A 13,405-nucleotide genomic window follows, 5' to 3' on the forward strand; every position below is an offset into this window, starting at 1 on the left:
GTGGCATCTGGCTGGGGCAGGAGGTGAGTTCGGGAAGCTGGGGGGGGGGGGGGCAAGAGTGGCAGGAGTCCCGCGCCGCGCTTCCCCTCTCCGGTAGTGGCGCACGTGATGGGGAGTCCCGCGCCGCGCTTCCCCTATCCGGTAGCGTCACACGTGATGGGGAGTCCCGCGCCGCGCTTCCCCTCTCCGGTAGCGTCACACGTGATGGGGAGTCCCGCGCCGCGCTTCCCCTCTCCGGTAGCCGTGCACGTGATGGGGAGTCCCGCGCCGCTTTCCCTCTCCGGTAGCGGCGCACGTGATGGGGAGTCCCGCGCCGCTTCCCCTCTCCGGTAGCGGCGCACGTGAGGGGGAGAGCAGGAGGCCCGGGCTGCGCTTCCCCTCTCCGGTAGCGGCGCACGTGATGGGGAGTCCCGCGCCGCGCTTCCCCTCTCCGGTAGCGGCGCACGTGATGGGGAGTCCCGCGACGCTTCCACTCTCCGGTAGCGGCGCACGTGATGGGGAGTCCCGCGCCGCTTCCCCTCTCCGGTAGCGGCGCACGTGAGGGGGAGAGCAGGAGGGCCGCGCCGCGAGGGGGGAGGAGCCTGGAGTTTGCTGCTGAGCAGCAGGGACGCGCTTCCTCCGCGGCGCACGGTGAGGGTGATGGTGCGGCTGGGGATGTTGCGGAGCGTGGGGATTTGGGTGAGGTGGGGAGGGGGGAGAGAGTGAGGGGCACCGGGAGAGGAGGGGCACCGGGAGAGGAGGGGGGGGGCGTGTGGAAGGTGAGCTGCGGTCCAACTGACGGGGGAGAGTGTGTGTCCCTGTGTGTGTGTCCCTGTGTGTGTGTGTCCCTGTGTGTGTGTCCCTGTGTGTGTGTGTCCCTGTGTGTGTGTGTCCCTGTGTGTGTGTGTGTGTCCCTGTGTGTGTGTGTCCCTGTGTGTGTGTGTCCCTGTGTGTGTGTGTCCCTGTGTGTGTGTGTCCCTGTGTGTCCTTTGGCCCGTCACTCCGCCTCAGGCCAATGAGAGGTGTGCGGGGGCGGACCAAGGGACCAATGAGATTTCCCCTAGGGACACCGGACATCCAGGCAGGCAAACATACAGTGCTTTCACTAATATAGTATAAGATACAGCATATACACTATATAATTTATGTGTGTGCTGCATATCTTATTGTCTGCATAAAATATTTGGTGTATTTTAGTGTTAAAAATGCCTTCAGGAACGGAACCTTTCATTTAAACAGTGTTCCTATGGGAAAACATGTTTCGCTTTACGTTTCGCTATCCAACGCCATTTTGAGTAACACATTGTGTCGGATAACCGAGGACTACCTGTAGTAATAATAAAATAAAAAAAAGTGAATATAGCCAGCTTTATTTATGGACTGCAAAAAAGGAAATATTATTGATAATATACACAAGAGCAGGGCGTAGATTTAAAATCTCACTGGAGAACTCTAAATATTAGAAGCAATAGTAAAATATAGTAAATGATCTAACTCGCCTACATAAGGTGGAACCTTTTAAAGGAGTACAAGGGATTTACAAGGGATTCCTTAAGCTCACTCCTGCAGGGTTAACGCAGCAGTCCAAACTGACGTTTTTTTTATTATTATTATTGTTATTATTATCCCCTTTAATATGTGCATCAAGACAATCCACACAATGTTAAGTAATTAGCTAAGTTGCCGATCGATCGGTGAAGATTCGGCTCGGGGTTCACTAAATGACTGCAAAGGAGTATTGACTCCGTATCTGTGACTTTGTAAATGGTTGCTAAAGAAACAAAAAAAGGCTGATTTCATTACAATACATAAAGCAAATCTCTTTATATACTGTAGTTTATAGTTTAAAGCTCTAGGAGCTTATTGGTCCTGGAGAAAAGTCGATTCGTTGTACGGTAGACTTTGATACCTTTTAAAAGACCAACTTTAGAAGTCTCCACAGATGAAATGGAGTACAGATCGTTGGAAACCACCCAGGCTTCTTCAAGTGTATGCAGTTCAGTATACTAGAAGAAACCTACAACGTTTCGAAAGCTCTGCACACTACAATTTCATCCATGGAGACATGTAATGTCTGCGCAAAGGCATCACAACCTACAATTAAGCTACAAATGTATCCGAATCATAAAAATGTTGTAAAAAAAAAATAATTACTGCACTAATACGCATACATTTTTACATCATAAAAGGGGAAAAAGTATAATCTATACTCATGGTATTTGGTTTGCTCCATGTCGCTATAAACTATTTTTATGACAGACCATGAATGACAAGATAATTTAAAGATTCGTTGCGTTTTTAATTAGGCACCAAATAAATTGCTGCTGAAGAGGATTGTGTGGAGTACAGAAAGATTCGTTCTGGCGGGCAGTGCAATTACTCAGCACGCAGAAGCACCGATCAATAGTTATACACTGTAATTATCCTAAGAGGCCAAAGGTCACTAGTTTCATGGCCTTTGTTTATTAACCCCTAGTACCTAAGGTCAAAATTAAAGACCAGCACAGTTTGCCATTAAGATGAGCAGAATGCTTTGGTGTGAAATGTAAAAGCCAAGCTTAAAACAAACAAAAGGAACACTTAACATACATTGCCACATTTGAGGGAAATGCCAAAATGCCATGGACAGAAAGCTAGAAATGAATGTGCAATCAATAGGATCATTTGCTGAAAAAGCAACACTTCATATTCACCAGATAGAGTGGAGACTGGAGGGTAGTCACACCACACACAGTGTGTGCATACATATGTGTATAGATTTAGACATAGCTAAAAAACACATGAGATTTAATGATAAAAAAAAAAAAAGAAGATTGACTTTTGGTTCAAATCAGAACCTCTCAAGATAGAACCAACCTGTAGTATTATACAGGTCAGTCCTGTAATTTTTTATTCGATTGTCCCAAATATTTTTCTATGCACCTAGGCAAGATTTTGTTTTGGATGGGCCGCAGTAGTTCTGTGCCAACTACACAGTATATATACACACACGAAAAAATGTATACACAAAAACACACACATGCAATGTAATGTACTGACCAAGGTGCTAAGGGGTGGAATCAATGAGCCCCAATGCTGAATCGGAAAGGAACTCCCATCAAATTTAATTGCACTATGATCAGTCACTTTAGGGCTTATTGAATCAGCCTCTAAGAGTCACAGTTCGCTAATCTCAAGCAAAAGAGCGCTAGCAATACCTAAGTGGGCCGTTTGTGCAGAACATTTAAGAAACAAATCAAACAGTTACAAGGCAAGACCACATTCCATGTCCACCGTTCAGGCCATTATTCAGTGACTACCATCTACCTCAATATAGGCACTCACTCTGTGGCTGCTGAGCCACGCAACAAAGTGCTCAGCTATGCATAGCAGGATCCTCCAGGAGAAGAAGAGGAGTTAAGGCTATTTCTCACCCTAGAAAATATTAACAGCTTTAGCAATGTGTTGATGGCCCCTCAGGCATTGAAGGAGTTGGCCAAAAAAAAAATGAATGCTACTAATCATTTCCTGTCAAAATAGAACATTTATAGAATTTCCTGGACTGCCATAGAATACACATGGTTTGCTTCTATACAGCCCTGCTTCTCTAAACACCTCTGCTCCTGTCACCTCCTTAGGCCCCCTTGCATGGTGCACCAAGCTATGCACAGGCCTGCCTGCTTATGGAACCCACATCTTCACTACTCGGCCCATTTGCATGGCAAGTTCCACACGATTACCAAGTACACAAAGCAAGCTCCTAATAAATCAAGACAAGTCACAGTTGAAGGAATACATCAAGGACATATTTCAGCTTATTCATTTGTGCTGACCTTTCCATCACCCTGCTTGCAACATCAATTTTTTTTTAATAAGGCCAATTTATTTGATATAAATGTCTGCTTTTGTAGACCTACACTTCACCACTTTAATCATAAGCTCTTTGATAGTGTTTCCCTTTGCATACACCCTGTCCAAGTAGAAAAATCAATCCCTCTAACAACTGTATTTCAGAATGCATTCTATATGTATAATTGCCACAGATTATAATGTATAAAAGGATATCTTTTGTCAATCAAAGTAACAAAAACTCCAAGAAAAGTACTTACCATTTAACATCAGCAGACTGTCTGTCCCTGGATGAGGGTAGTTCAAACGACCTAAAACATACATTTCAGGTTAATAATTGTCATTATTCAGAACCTAATCTTGTACTTCAAGGTCAAACATACTGCAAAGCTTCAGAAACATGCAGAATGCAGTCATTTGTAGCATCTGATAGTGAAGGGGTTAAAATAAGATACACGAGACCTCAAGATCAGGGCCAATGGGACAAAGACCTTCTTGCTTCACAGACCAGAAATGTGCTGAATATTGAAGATTTACACTTCTTTCCAAAGCCTCTACAATGCATGTTGGGTAAACCCTTAATACTTGGCACAGCAAGCACACTTTTTTTTTTAATAACGTTGATAACCTAGCAGGACATTTTTTCGCTTTGTTTTTCAAATTACAATTGTAATGTATTTAGTGACTACATAATACTTTTTGCATTACAAGACTCCCCCAATTTAGGATTGAAACAGAACCGGGAAGACAATTTTTTTTGTTGTGTGTGCGCGCAAGATCTGATATACGCAAAAATAATAAAAAGTGTTTTATTACTGTGAGCGTCATAGCACTTCATTCCCCTCAAGGTTAAGTCAAGGTTACATTGGCCTTTTGTGCAGTTAGATTTTTTTCCTCTATGTTCTTGGCTTGTTCTGTATGATAACAAGATCGCGTGTGATAAGGGTAAAGGAGCCCTCACAGTAACGATGAGTTATCTGCCACAGGTGCACAAGGCTCAACCAGTGAGAATCAACTAAGAATCAAACAACAAGCTGACACTGCAGTGGTCTTTTCAAAAGCGTGCAGTATTTTATTCCAGAATCGATGTTTCGGTCCTAATTAGGACCTCTCTCAAGAGGTTGACCATGCTTGTTATTTGATTCTCAGTTGGTAGCAAGATTAGAACAGCTTAAATACCAACAAAATCCCCTCCATACAGATTGTAATACAAAGGTGCTCTTAAAAAAGAAGCAACCCAAGCCATTTCCCCCCCCCCCTTCATTTTTTAATACAGGTTTGAAGCAGGGAATCTCTGGAGCTGAACCCCATTAATTGCAGCTCCGGGCACCCGCTGCTTCTGGAGATCCTTACCTCCGAAGAGGGTGCTAGTATCGCTGCAGTTTTCCGCTTGCCCATCACATGAGCCAATAGGAAGCTGCACCGGATGATGTCACAGCTTCCTATTGGCCCGGGGAGCTTTCAAAAGCAGCCATATAGTGAACCCTGGAGTGGCTACCAGCACCCCCTACGGCAGTAAGTACCTCCGGAAGCAGCGAGTTCCCGGAGATGAAATTAATGGGCTTCAGCTGCAGAGACCCCAGGCTTCAATTCTGTATTAAAATGAAAAAAGCAACTCAAAAAAAAAAAAAGGGTACAGATTAATTTAAAGTAAAAGAGAATTGAACCCGCTCTACTTACTAGAACAGACAGCTGCAAAAAGGGCAAATGACTAAACCATGGAAGAAAAACACCAGATGTAGCAAAGACACTGCCGTCTGGATAAGTCCCTAAAAATGCACTCTATGTCTGGAAAGGGAGTAGTACCTTAATCAGCCGTGGATGTGCAGTAAGAAGCAAAGTACTGGTCCAATGTGTATTGCAATATGATTGTCTTAAAATCCTTTAATAATAATAATTAATAAAAATAAATTAGAACCAGACAGTAGTAACAGTGAAAATAGATGAAGTAATTATAGTGCGTCATGCGTATGTCCACTTGGTGGCTCGGGTATACGGCGTGGTAAGCACCACAGCCCAAATCTAAGAGTATACCCCTGTCCTGATGTGGACCAGGCAAACAGTTACCTGTAAGTAACCAGTAATGCAGCACGACGGACTGGGAATTAAGAACCAGAATCACGAGTAAAACATACCAAATAGATAATTGGCTGACAAGTGATTCTGCTATGGTCATAACGTCAATGCATATAAAACCCACCAGCATATATTCTAGCACCAACATATGGATATAGTAGCCAGAGCAGCCCAATGCCGTTACAAAGGAGATAACATGGGCAGTGTGGGATAAATGAAATAACGCAACATGTCCCACTGTCTTGTGACACAGAGGGAAAGCGTGATCCACGCTCGTGAGCCTGGGTCTACAGATGGTGTTTAAATGCAAAATAGATAAGGAGCACCTATGGCTCCACACACATGATACACACAGAGAAAAAATGGGATTAATGCTTAAACCTGCTAATTGGTATGGTAACCTAACTGCTGAGGTGCTAAGCAGAAAAAATGCACTGGCAAATGATATTGCTATGTGGTGAATAGTACTAAACCCTGCATAAGTTAGCCCTGAATACTACTAACTACACACAGGGACGGGAGAGAGAAATGGAAGTCCCTACAAACCGATATATACTGTCCCTGCAGGGAATGGCAGCAATGGTAATGCTGAGTAAACGGATCACTGACTCCCAAAATGCTCTCCCTCAAAACCCTACCCCTACGTCACAAGGGGGGAAAGGCGGGGGGGGGGGAGAGAGGAAAGAACAGAGGGAGAGAAGTCCCTCAGTACCTTGTCTGTGCTATCCCTGCAGGGAGCATGATGACTGTGGTGTCTGTGTGCCTACACTCATGCAGCTGATGCTGCTCCACCGGCGTCCCAGTACAGCCTGTGTTCGTCTGCAGGCTGCCGGAGTGCGTGTCGCGGTGCGTGACGTCACGGCGTCGTGACCTTTGCCTTCTGACGTACGTTTCGTGGAGGCTTCTTCTTAGAAGCCTCCACGAAACGTACGTCAGAGGGCAAAGGTCACGACGCCGTGACACGCACTCTGGCAGCCTGCAGACGAACACAGGCTGTACTGTGCATTTTTTCTGCTTAGCACCTCAGCAGTTAGGTTACCATACCAATTGGCAGGTTTAAGCATTAATCCCATTTTTTCTCTGTGTGTATCATGTGCGTGGAGCTATAGGTGCTCCTTATCTATTTTGCATTTAAACACCATCTATAGACCCAGGCCCACGAGCGTGGATCACGCTTTCCCTCTGTGTCACAAGACACTGGGACATGTTGTGTTATTTCATTTATCCCACACTGCCCATGTTATCTCCTTTGTAATAGGGCATTGGGCTGCTCTGGCTACTATATCCATATGTTGGTGCCAGAATATATGCTGGTGGGTTTTATATGCATTGACGTTGTGACCATAGCAGAATCACTTGTCAGCCAATTATCTATTTGGCATGTTTTACTCGTGATTCTGGTTCTTAATTCCCAGTCTATCGTGCTGCATTACTGGTTACTTACAGGTAACTGTTTGCCTGGTCCACGTCAGGACAGGGGTATACTCTTAGATTTGGGCTGTGGTGCTTACCACGCCGTATACCCGAGCCACCAAGTGGACATACGCATGACGCACTATAATTACTTAATCTATTTTCACTGTTACTACTGTCTGGTTCTAATTTATTTTATTAATTATTATTATTAAAGGATTGTAAGACAACCATATTGCAATACACATTGGACCAGTACTTTGCTTGTTACTGCACATCCACGGCTGATTCAGGTACTACTCCCCTTCCAGACAGAGTGCATTTTCAGGGACTTATCCAGACGGCAGTGTCTTTGCTACATCTGGTGTTTTTTCTTCCATTGTTTACAGATTCATTTAGCAATAAATGAAGCAATTGGAATAAATGGAAAGCGCCCCATCGTGTAATATAGTACCTATCATTTGAACAATGAGGGCTCACAATTCGGGATGAGGGCTACTCTCACCATCAAAAAGCAATTGCATGTATGTACACTCCAACCAAATGACATTCCGGGTCCTTTGCAGAAAAAAGGGTTGAACTAAACATAGTACCCGTAGCAAAAGCTGAGCTTGATGAAGGTCCTTATCTTTGTCAGCAAGAGTAAAAAGACCACACATCACGAGACAATCCTGGAGGCTTCCTTCAATAAACAGGTTTCATGTAGAGGGTACGCTTTACCACTATGTCATTTATCATGTTCTAACGGAGTGGTGATTTTCCACTCGAACATGAAACTGCTGCTACAATCATCCCCAGAAAATGCCAAGTAATGCAGGTGAACTAAATTTAATGCCGGTGCACATGCCCATGTAAACACATGAGACAAAGAGACTTGTAACTCAGGTTCATATCAAAAAGGTATCACATTTGAGAAAGCACATCAGCTCAAATGGATAAGATTGCAAAAGTATAGCCGTACGTAAAGAATTCCAAATAGTGCTGTGCCTTACCTAAATCTGAGCACAAATATGCTTCTCGGGTGTATATCATGATCGTTAAAGGTAAATACAAAACCCCAGAGGAATGTGATGTTGAGGTGAATGAGTGGGCAATGTGCCAGTTCAATTTACTGCTTTAGTATTGGTCACTGGGAGAGCTTTGCACGGCACCAGGGATCTGTAGAGCCCAAATGTTGCCAGATGATGCTTCTATTTAAATGGAAGTGCTTTATGTGCAGGAAAGTTTCCTTGGACCCTGGCTGCCAGCCCCACGGGGGAGTTACTTTTATAGCTGTATAAAGGCACTGGCATACACACCGACTTGGAATCTAGGTTTATACCATTGGACAATGCAATGGTCCAAAAAGGAGACCAAATATATATATATTTTTTTTTTAAACCAATACAGAAATTCTTGAGCTTACGTGACATGAATCCAGCTTCCAGTTTGCAGAAAACGTGTGTGTATAGACAGATGTATGCCAACTACTCGTTAAAAGCCACAAGTACACAGAATCATTCATGTTTTTTGCCTCAAGAACAAGGAGGTTCAAAGGTTCAGTCCCACATTAAATTTCCAATGAAATAATGAGAAAGCATAAAAGAGTGCCAGTTGTTTTTAATGTGGATTTTGCAATTCCATTTGTACAAATGCTCAAAGAGGGGACAAAAATACGAAACCTCAATAAAAATAAATAAATAAACAAATTCACATTTCTTAAAAATAGAAAAGAAATTGAGGATTTTAAATAACAGGTGACCAGTGTAAGGGGTAAGGATACAGGCAATAAGTACAAATCTTTTCTATTTTTGCACAAAGCAGTCTTGGTTCAATAGGTGCTTTCATTGTACAGCAATATGTCTGTTGCTAAGTGGGACTGCATCATTAAGTGCTTTATAAGGCTGCTTCCATGGTATGGACGACCGCACGGACGCGTACGCACGCTGCGCGATCAGACTGCCTCAAGGCAGTGATTGCGTCCATGCGGAGTGCGTACGCGCGGAGGCAGGAGGGGGCGCGCAATGCGCGATATATCAGTTAAAACTGATTTCTCGCGTGATAGGGCGGTCATGTGAGTGGTTCACCCAATTAGGGCGAACCAGCTCCGTGACGTCACTGGGAACGCCCCCAGGAATGCCCCCCACGGCCCGAGTACTATGGCCAGGCAAAGCACCCGATTTTCCTCAGCCTCCGCGCGGCTGCACTCTATGGACGTAGCCCAAGGGTTCAGGCCAGACATGGCATTAGTTCATGGTCCCAAGGTTCAAAGCATCCGGCCGTTGCTCCTCTTACCGTGCACCCCAAAACTGGAACAATTTACCAGAGACTCTTACAGCCGCCACCATTCTAAGTGCTTTCCAAACAAAAGCCGTCTCACATTTTAATCTGGTCTGTAACTGCTACATACGTCTATAATATATATTTTTATCTTACTGTGCACGCAATGTCTTGTATATAATGTATTCCCTGCTCACTTATGTAACTGTATTTGTAACCATGTATATTATTTGTCATCTTAACTCTGTGCCCAGGACATACTTGAAAACGAGAGCTAGCTCTCAGTGTATTACTTCCGGGTAAAACATTTTATAAACAAATTATTAAAATAAATAATTCGCCCAAACACCAACATGTTTGTAGGCAACACTTCAATGCAACATTGAGTTAATTTTTCCTTCAAAATGACCCTCTGCTGTCAGTGGTATAAACAAATGAAGGCAACAGGACTGCATTCATTAGCATGTTTACTACAGCACAAACCAGTGACACAATCAACGTAAATATAAGCCGAATGGTTAGAGTGGAGTGTGTGTAGATACTGTATGTAATGACGCCTCTGCATGGAAGGGGAGGAGGTCTATTGAGCACTAAAAACACAAGAGCTTGCTCTGTATGCCAAAACACACACAGAAATACACAAGATGCTTAGTCACTGCAGGAACGTGAAGCTGCTGAATGTAATGCACAAGTTTCACATGCCAATCCCTTCCACTGCAGCACGGCACAGACCAGGCACTGTCTCTGCGTGTTTTTATTATTTTCAAAGCAGCAGTCAGAGAAGTGTTATTAATAAACACAAAGGCCTGCTTTGTGGTATCATAATATGCTTAGCAGTACACACATACACAATACACATTGCCCTGGTATATTAACCCAAGCTGTGGCATGTTGATATGAGCTAGTTTCTTAATCTACAGTGCTTACCAAATAGTCTTGGGACTGGTGCTGGAAGACCGAAGGCTACCGGGAGACTGGGGCTACTAGTTCACTGCTTTGGAGAATGAGCCAAGTACTGTAGTTATAAAGCCAAGTCTTTTCCAAGGGCAGAAACAAGGAGTAGTAGGAAGGTAGGAAGATAGGACTACAAATCTATGCACATATGTGAGCAAGTTCTAAAACTAGGTTTGTTTCAAAGATTTCTGACACTAGTCTCCTTGACGGAATTTATAAACTCCTTTTTGTGTTAACTTGGTATACATTGGGACCTATATCCTGTTATGGTTTTAAAGCCACAATGTATCGAGCTGTGGAATAAACTGGCGCTTTACTTTTCTTAGAAAGTCATTTCTAAGAATCGGAATGAGCACAAAATGCATACCATAAAACTGGTTATTTTTCTCTTCTGGTACAAGTTGTGTTCCATAATTTAGCTTTCATGTACATACATACATTTGTATGCCATGTCACTTAAGCCATCGTTGTCTGCAACTTTGATACCTCGACTAATGTTGTCAACAATAATACATAAAATTAACAGCTTATTTCATCTGTTTCGAAGACGGGTAACAAAATATAAAAGAGGTGGTTATGTTTCACAACCTGAGGGCAAAACAAGTCAATATAAAAAAGGTTTCAAAGGATTTTAACAAAAGAAACCATACATACCCTTCTCCCAAGAAAAGTTGTTTTCTCTTTAAATGAACACTTCACATACTGTGATTAAACATTTTTAGTGTGAATAGCCTCTTGCTGGCTAAAATTACCTCACTTTTTCACTTTACAAACTGCACTGGCAACCCCACGACAGAGCCGCTATGCTTACAGAAGGGGAAAAAATGGACATGTGCTACGGTAACCAAAGGGTCTTTATTGGTTAATTTTTTTTTTTTTTACACAAGTGTGGGATGAATAATACTAAGCACTGTATGATCTTGTGAAATAACATACTGTGCACAGCATTCTATGGAAGCAATTAGTGAGTGAATGCTATGTAGTATTTAAAGAATTCAAGGGGGTGGATGGATTTGTCAAAAAGGTTTCTTCCAGTTATGCAACAGGGCCAAAACTGGAGCAAAACTTTGCAACTCCCCCTTCCATGCGGCTCTCAAAGAATGCTGAAGCTGTGCTACAATACATTCTGTAGCTTGTGCTGTTCACACTAGCAAGGCAGGAAAGTCTGGAAGGACATCATTATTTAGTAAACACTACTTCCCCAACCAATCACACTTAAAGCGAAAGCTTAAAACATGTATTATGTTTGCGTGATCTAAATCTGATGAAAATGGCTAGAATTAAAGTTTGACTATTACTACATGAATAGATTAGGGAGATGTAACCAACTCTTAAGAGCAACACACACAGTTTGATGGAGGGTGCTAAAGCTGACCCACACCTACCCATCAGGAAGCAGAACTTCACACCTAGCCTCGGTCTCTCCCAACCTCAAAATTACACCTGCGCAATCAGTACACCAACATGCTACCAGCTTAGATCATAGTTCACCAAGAGCAATGGCAAAGGGTCTTAACAGTTTGCCCTGGTTGCCGAGTTGCAAGGTGCACCTGTAATTTGTTACAAAGTGAAGAGCATCCCAAAGACCTGCTGCATGGCAAGCAGCCTTTAGAAAATAGGTCCATCCCCTCCTTCCACTGTACCTTCCAGTTAGATAGTGAGCACCATGGGGCAGGGCCCTCACCTACTGTACCAGTGTCTGTTAGCATAGCATTGTCATTCTAAATGTTATAGTTTTTCCCACCTCGTACCGCGCTGTGGAATATATTGGTGATAAACATTATGTGCAAGAAGGGCATTGTATTGCTTACGAGGTAGCTCATGAGCCCGTCAACACATAAATGTGTCCACAGATTACACAAAATGTGTGCGTCTGAACTCAGCATGGCTAAAGGGAGCACGTGCCGTGTCTTATTTCCTGTCTTGCTACCTTTGTAAAGGGCATTAGATTATTAATGAGCTAATTTGCTCACCCAGGGAGAGGGAGAACAGCTGTCCTCATTAGCATTCCTAACAAACTTCCTGATTTTCCCTATCTAGCTAGTCGCAGCTTTTGTTTTCTTGGTTACCGTTTCACTGCCAGAGAAAGGGTTAGGTCTCATGTTGCACCAAATGGTCACCGTACACACACGCATTTTCCCCATAGTGGCGTAGTGACACCTTCTATATAGCTTCTCCGACGGCAAACAATTACCAACACAGGCCTGATTCACAACAAGGCCAGGTCGTCAAATCATTACGTCCTCACTCTTACGCACCTTCTAGGGTTAATATACACAACAAAGACATTTAAGAAAATAAAGATACTTACCCTTCAAGGGATCTTGCTCGGCTCGCATTATTTCTATGAGGGAGTTTTCCAACGAGTGCATATTCAAGCTGTCATACATCCTACTCCGATCCTACAAGAGAGCATACACAAGGTCTTTGTTACTTCACATGTAAACGGTGATCATAGGAAGTAAACAACTCCTATTCTCTTTAGTTCCACTACATGACTTCTTGTGCTGGTGCGGACAGCAGGTATACAGACTGTGACACGTACATGGCTGTGAGGTGTATCCCATATTTGTACCCTCAACACAATCTCGAGTGCGTGGACATCATAGGGTTGTTGCAATCAGAGTCTTTTGATGATGCAACTGCAATGTAGGCTTTCAAGAATATGGAGGCCACCTCAAGATGTTTAAAAGCCATTAAAAGTGGACTGAGAAAATAATTCAGCAGCAGTTGGTCATCATATTGCACTAAATTAAAAACATTACATCAACATTCTTCCACAAAACAAAGCTACAGGTAATTTTTCACAATGTGTCATTTGATCAGGGTAATAAAAGTTTGCTATGAGTAGCAAAGTAAAGTCTGGAAACTGAACACTGACAAGTGATTAGCCAAG

At 43.2% G+C, this 13,405-nt stretch overlaps 1 protein-coding gene across 1 annotated transcript in view; it reads right to left on the reverse strand.

The window, feature by feature from the left end:
- CPEB2 (cytoplasmic polyadenylation element binding protein 2) overlaps positions 1 to 13,405 on the reverse strand; it is a 74,805-nt gene that overhangs the window by 20,473 nt on the left and 40,927 nt on the right. Inside the window, 2 exon segments of the mRNA XM_075569203.1 lie at positions 4,068 to 4,118; positions 12,821 to 12,911. Coding sequence (XP_075425318.1) covers positions 4,068 to 4,118; positions 12,821 to 12,911 — 142 coding nt within the window.

Source organism: Ascaphus truei, chromosome 1, assembly GCF_040206685.1.
Source record: "Ascaphus truei isolate aAscTru1 chromosome 1, aAscTru1.hap1, whole genome shotgun sequence".
Classification (NCBI taxonomy): Eukaryota; Metazoa; Chordata; class Amphibia; order Anura; family Ascaphidae; genus Ascaphus; species Ascaphus truei.